The sequence below is a fragment of the Epinephelus lanceolatus genome, chromosome 13 (genome assembly GCF_041903045.1).
Source record: "Epinephelus lanceolatus isolate andai-2023 chromosome 13, ASM4190304v1, whole genome shotgun sequence".
Taxonomy (NCBI): Eukaryota; Metazoa; Chordata; class Actinopteri; order Perciformes; family Serranidae; genus Epinephelus; species Epinephelus lanceolatus.
The window spans coordinates 886,155-893,063 of NC_135746.1; the positions used below are offsets into that span (position 1 = coordinate 886,155).

At 45.4% G+C, this 6,909-nt stretch overlaps 1 protein-coding gene across 1 annotated transcript; it reads right to left on the minus strand.

Annotated features, from left to right (window-relative positions):
- Positions 1 to 1,698: 1,698 nt before the first annotated feature.
- LOC117270408 (putative G-protein coupled receptor 132) lies at positions 1,699 to 6,721 on the minus strand. Its single transcript, XM_033648006.2, has 2 exons — positions 6,552 to 6,721; positions 1,699 to 3,610 (listed from the first exon to the last, which is right to left on the minus strand). The coding sequence occupies exon 2, from the start codon at positions 3,603 to 3,605 to the stop codon at positions 2,526 to 2,528; it is 1,080 nt and encodes a 359-aa protein (XP_033503897.2). The 5' UTR covers positions 3,606 to 3,610; positions 6,552 to 6,721; the 3' UTR covers positions 1,699 to 2,525.
- Between the last annotated feature and the right edge of the window lie 188 nt (positions 6,722 to 6,909).

Here is a 6,909-nt window from a genome sequence, read left to right on the forward strand (position 1 = left end):
CATCATGTTGTCTGACATCACACACTGGAGCCACATGATGATGCTGTTGTTTGGTTCTGTGTAAAAATGAGAAGGCGGCGTGGAGGAGGGACGTCGTGGCGGCTCTGTGGCGCTATCTCTGTGTTAAAAGGGTCTTTGGTATCACAGAGCTGCAGTTCTCAGAAAAATGGAGTACATTTAATTTTCAGTGTTGAGTCCACTACAGAGGGTCAGAGAGTCTGCTCTGTTTCACTGTTTCACTTCCTCTGCTTTAGACCAAGAAGAGGAAGATATACGTATGTCATTAAGCCCCGAGGGGAAATTCAGTTTTTACACTGTGTAGTCACACACACACACACACACACACACACTCCCTGATCTGGTCTCTGACCTCATCAATCAGTTTTGAAGTAAAAAGGTTGAGAAGCACTGATACAGAAAAAAATGTTGCCATAGTGACGCCTGGATGTTACAGCTGATTGGACGCGTGTTGCGCTGACAGAGAAGGTCAGAGGTGGGTGACATGACAGAGGTGGAGGGAGGCTGTTTTGGTGAAGTGGTTGATATGTGGCAGGAAGTAGAGGGCGGTGGTGTCAGAGATGACTCAGAGGTGGCAAACCCAGTACTGATGGTGAAATTCTGAAGGGGGGGTGTGTCAGTGATTAAGATTCAGACTCACAGCAGTTTAGTTTCAGAACATTTTTTTGCATCTTTGTTTTAAAGGGACACTTCAGATTTTTTGAGGTGGAGTTGAACCACAGTCAGTCAGACATGACAGCTCAGTGATGTCATGCTGTGGGCGGGGTCAGCAACAAAATGTATTTTAGACACCGGAAAAAAAATCAGTATCAGTTTAACTTTACGCTACATTAAGAATGTCTTCACTGGGTCACCTTTCTGTCACACAGCTTGTTCTGACGGGGAAACAGTCAACAGACAGCTTCAGTTCCGTCTCTGCTCTCGTCACAGCCAGACTCCAGTGATAAAACCAGTGATTTAACATGAGTGAACTCAGGAGCTGCTGGTCGACTGCTGCCTCCATCAGTTAGTGTGTTTGTGTCACTGTGTGACTTTGGTGAATCTGGATTAACCTTTAAAACACCAAACACCAAACACCGAACACTTTCACCAATACAGCTTTTTTAAATGTCTAAAATACATTTTGCTGCTGACCTCGTCCACAGCAGGACATCATTAAGCTTCTGTACTCCAGCCTGCAACCCCACCTCAAAAGATCTGAACTGTCCCTACAATGTCTGTCAGGCAGGTGGACCGGGCGGAGTGAGTGGCAGCAGTGACGGAGGATCTGTCTGAGTGTTTAGAGGATGAAAGGAAGAGGACCAAGCAGTGAACCCTGGGGGACACCTCAGGGGACACCTCAGGGGACACCTCAGGGGACACCTCAGGGGACAGAGTGATGTCTGTTCTGTTCTGATCTGAGGCGTGTCATGGAGGATGAGGATGATGGTTGGTTGATCAGAGGGGAACTGAAGGTGACGGGAAGGACAAACACGGTTCAGTCAGTGAGACAGAAAAAAGTCTGACACTGATCAGACTGCGAACAAACGGCACCGGCGTCGTCTGACATCACAGCAGGTTTTTTTCAGGCCACAAAAATAAAAAGCAGAAATGTAAAAGTGTGTCGGCTGGTCTGAGGTCAGTTTTTTATCTGTCTGACTTCCTGCTTGAGTTTTGACTGAAGGACACGTTTGCTGCTTCTGTGATGAAAACAACTTTATTTACAAAGACAAATTGAACACGAACACAGAATGAGAGGGTTTTAAAAACAGGAAACAGTTTGAGTTCTTCTGATGGAGGCGTCTGAAACTTTATTTATAACATTTATTGATCCTCTGTGTCCTGATTGGTCCAGACCAGCAAGAGTAGTCCTTGTCTCCTTTCAGCGCCCAGTCAGGACAGACTGTTCAGATCCACTGTCCACCAGACACCATTAGAGACTTCCAGTCCAGCAGAGTCTGGTAGAGTCCAGTTGAGTTCAGCAGAGTCTGGCAGAGACCACCAGAGTCCACCAGCTTTCAGCAGAGTCCATTAGAGACCACCAGTCCAGCAAAGTCTGGTAAAGAACACCAGAGTCCACTAATGTCATGCAGAGTCCACCAGAGTCTGGCAGAGACTACCAGAGACCAGTAGAGACCAGTAGAGTCCGGCAGAGTCCATTAAAGACCACCAGTCCAGCAGAGTCTGGTAGAGAACACCAGAGTCCACTAGAGTGCAACAGAGTCCACCAGAGTCTGGTAGAGTGCAGCAGAGTCCGGCAGAGACCACCAGAGACCAGTAGAGTCTGGTAAAGACCTTTAGAGACCAGTAGAGTCCACCAGAGTCCAGTTAAGTTTGGTAGAGACCACCAGACACCAGTAGAGACCTGTATAGTCCAGCAGAGTCTGGCAGAGACAACAAGAGTCCAGTAGAATCTGGCAGAGTCCAGTACAGCCTGGCAGAGATCACCAGATATCAGTGGAGTCCGGCAGAGACCACCAGAATCCAGTAGATTCCAGAAGAGACCAGTAGAGTCTAGCTGAGGTGGGTCAGGTCCCTGGTGGTGGTCCTCCCTGTGGTCTCTCGGTCTCGGTCATCACATGCAGCTCTGAGGAGTTCTTGTTGGGCTGGATCTTGTTCTGGCTGCTGTCTGATCGTGGTCTCAGGTGCGCTCGGTCACAGACCCGCACGAGGCCTCGGCTCAGCTCTTTGCGGATGTTGTCGCTGGACAGGACGTAGAGGATGGGGTTGACGGCACTGTTGATGGTGGACAGGCCGAGTGAGATGGTGTAGGGTGTGTATATCGTCCTCTCAAACAGACAGGTGCCGTCCTCGGGGAAGTGGAAGAGGATGGCTCGGACCAGCAGGATGACGTGGTATGGGGCGAAGCAGACCAGAAACAGCACCACCACCGCCAGGGCCAGCCAGCGAACGCGCTCCTTCTGCTCCTGCCGCAGCCCTGTGCTGCGCCGCACATTGGCCAGGATGCCCCGATTTGTCACCACCAGCACCAGCAGCGGGATCAGGAAGCCAATGATGAAGCGGGCGTAGTTGAAGCCCGTCACCTTGGCGCTGCTCTGACTTGGTTCGAAGCAGCGGCGGTCGCTCTCAGCGGCGTCGCCCTCCGTCATGGTGAAGACGGGGGCGTGACCGACAGCGACCAGCAACACGATGCCAAGAGCGATTAGGGCAGCATGTCGCTGTCGGCGGAGGCCACGGGACTCGACACTGTAGACCACGGCGACGTAGCGGTCACAGGAGATGCAGCAGAGTAGGAAGATGCTGATGTACATGTTGTTGAAGAAGATGTAGCCCGTTAGCTTGCAGGCGGCTGAGCTCCATGACCACAAGTGACCTCTGCTGACGTAGTGCGCCCACAGCGGCAATGTTCCCAGGTAGGTGAGGTCACACAGCGACAGGCTCCACAGGTAAACGCCCAGCACGTTCTTCCTGCACACCTGCAGCCAGGTGAGGTAGATGGTCAGCAGGTTGGCGGGCAGTCCTACCGCCAGCACCAGGCTGTACAGCAGCACCAGTGGCAGACGGCCCTCTTCATACAGAGGCTCGCACAAAGAGGAACTAGTGGTGTTCGTCAGAGGAAGTGTCTCGGTTGTCGGAGACTCGTGCATGATGTCTGCAGGAAGACAGAGACGACCCATCAGATTCAAGATCAGTTTGACAAAGAAGACAAAAAATAGAAGTCACAGAATCAGAAGTGAGATTCAGAGACAAGCTGTTATCATCTCCACATCATCAGTACCATCATCATCACGTCTCTGGGTTTTCAGTCTTATTGTCGGCTGATGATGATGATGATGATGATGTTGCTGATGAAGGCTGAGCAGTTCAGTTAATTTAATTAATTTTTTTCTGTCTCCACAGTGAAAGTTATGGATGGTACCAACAGAAGCGTTCCTTAGCGTCCCCATGTTTGGTCCCCCCTCTGTTGGGGTACCTAGCACACAGATCTGGTACTAAAAGGTGGAGCTAGAAACCCTGCAGTCTGATTGGTCAGTAGAGGACGCTCACTCTGGTTTTATGTAACCTCTGTTCATACATCAGTAAACTACAACTATAAAATGAAAGAGAAAAAAATCACTTCATTCACTGGGCCGACTGCCGGCAACTTTTAAGGTGGAACGTTAACTTGTAATGTTACTCAATGCATGAGTTGATGACGTGAATCCATCAGCACACCTTAAATTTCACTGTGACAACTTTGACCATCACTTTAGTTTTTATATGACACACACTTTTAGTAATGACTTTAAAAATATAGATTAATTTGGAGCGGATTATGTGAAGGTCATATATTCTAATCCTCACTTCCTGTGGGCTACAGCAACACTAAACCCCTGAGCTTGCCTGAGAAGGACTAAATGCACAAAGCTGCTATTTTTAAATATCCCATGGAGAGAGACTCTCACTGCAGCCTGTTCTATTTTGTTGTGAAAATGTGGGCGTGCAGCCTCGTTCTGTGGACGATAAACCAGGTGCAGACTTCCATCTGTGTCACCGCTGATGAGGAAATACAGCGAGTGCTGGACGGAGCAGTGAGTGACAACAACCCCGCCCACATTTAAGAGGACTGTCTGAACACACCGAGGGTCTAGGTACCATGTCTGAAGGATTACTGCTGGTTCCACAGGTGCTGGACTGAAAGGGTTTGGAGGAGACGGTGTCAGACTGACAACTTTAAAAAAAATGTCTCAGGGACGTTTGATAACTTCGACTCAATGAAGAAAATCTGAACTGATTATCTGAGCCGATAAACTCTTCAGTCTTCAGTGACACATTTCCTCACTTATCACCGTTACTAATTGTTATCATGTGGTCTGACAGACAGCGCCTCAAATTGTTTCTGAGAAGTCATCTTATGGTTTTTGATTTTCACATCAGATTAAAGTTTGTCAGTTTTAATCATCATCGTCCGATCAGTCGATGACGACTGACTTCCTGTCGCTGCCGAGAAAATAAAATGTGCATCAGGACCTGAATCACTGTTTGAAATGTTCCATCAGTGTTTCAGTTTCCTGTCTGACAGTCAGCAGGAAGTCCCCGCCACAATAACGTCTCTCAGACTCTTTCTGGGTGTCACGTTGTGAAACGTCTGCTGGAAACCATATATCTCCAGATTCAGTGCGTCACTGTCTGACCTGGAGATGAGTGGTTTTCATACAATAGTTCAATCATTTGACTTTTTATTAAAAATGTGATTGTTTTTCTTTTTAATTGTTTTAAACTGAGAAAAAAATAATAACAAATATTTGTGATTTTATTTTATTGAACCAGGAAAGAATCAAAACCACAGAAGTGTGTGTGTGTGTGTGTGTGTGTGTCATCCTCAAGTTCAGTCGTCTAATTCAACATAAAGATAAAAGCAGCTGTTTGAGACTAATCTCCCATCATCCTCTCTGATGTTCTTTGTCTCTACTGGAAACAGCAGCTGTGCTGTGATTGGCTCGTTACTCTCTGACCTCACTGTGTCTGAAAAACGAACAAAAACATCTTTTCCACGCGGCGGCTGTGACTCCCGACGAAGAGCAGCAGAAGATCAGCGACGTACGAGTTCATGTCCGTCCACCTCTGATCAATAATTAAATTTTAACAGACTGAATAAATTAAAGTTGTTTTTAAAACATCTGTCAATCAAACTGTGAGTGACAGCAGCGTCCAATCAGGTGCTCTGAATGTTGGAGGTGGGCGGGGCTGAGTTTGAATTATTGATCACTGACCTCTTTTGCTGAAACATGAATTAAATAATGATGAACAACAGATGCTTCAAAAACAAACATGTTTGTCTGAATATTATTGATCATCGATCGGTTCACGTACGAAGCAAATTTATTGATTAACTGTTTAATAAGAAGCTCAAATGACAGCAGACGATTACTGTTGTTATTTATATTATTGATCTGCAGTATCAATACATGATCATGTTATTATTATTTTTGTCTTGTGAGTGTCAAAGCAGTGCCCCCCCCCCCCCCCATTATATCTATATATCAAAGTATTTATAAAGTATTTCATATTTTATATTACAGTAAAAACATATCTAATAAATGGACTCAGAGATTTTATTCATTATTGAATATATTTTAGTTATAGCCTACTGAAAAAATCTATTTATGTAAAATCAGTTTATTAATGTTGGACTGCTGTTTGTTGTTAATACACTGATCATAAATAAGTAAATCAATAATCTTTATTTATCACATATTTGACCAGTGTTTGTTTCCCCACTGCTTCCGTTGTTATTAATATTAATATATATTTATCACAACCTGCTAAACTGTTTTTATATTTATAGAGAATTAATAAATGATTCATTGATTATTGATTATTACAACAGAGACTCTGACTGTGTGTGAAGTATAAATATCACAGATATATTACTCAAGTATTTTATGATCATCATGTGATAGCTGTTTGTATTGATTATATATTGATTTTAATATGACAGTAATACTCTGTGTACTTGAGTATCCGAGTACTGAGATGATACTCTGATACCGTGTAAAGTTACACAGGTGTGAACCTTTGATAGTAAATTTAATTAAAAAGTAAAAACTCACCGCGGTCGCGTGCATCCTCCGTGTGTCTCCTCCTCGTGCCGTCTGACTCTCAATGAAGTGACGTGACGGGTGCCGCTGCGGGTCACGTGACAGCAGAGACTCCAGGAGGAGCATCATTCATTCATCTTTAATTCATCGCTTCATCTTCATTTATTCATCCCTGTCATCTTCTGATGGAAAAACAACCGGAAGCTGATCAGAATTGATCATCAATAATCACTCTGATCGATCGGCGATCACTGAATGACGTCATATTAACAACTACCATCAACTTAGAAATGTTGAAAGAAACCGCCGCCATCTTGTGGCCGCGTTTTGTTACTGCAGGACGACTCCTCCTCTCTTCCATCTCTCCTCC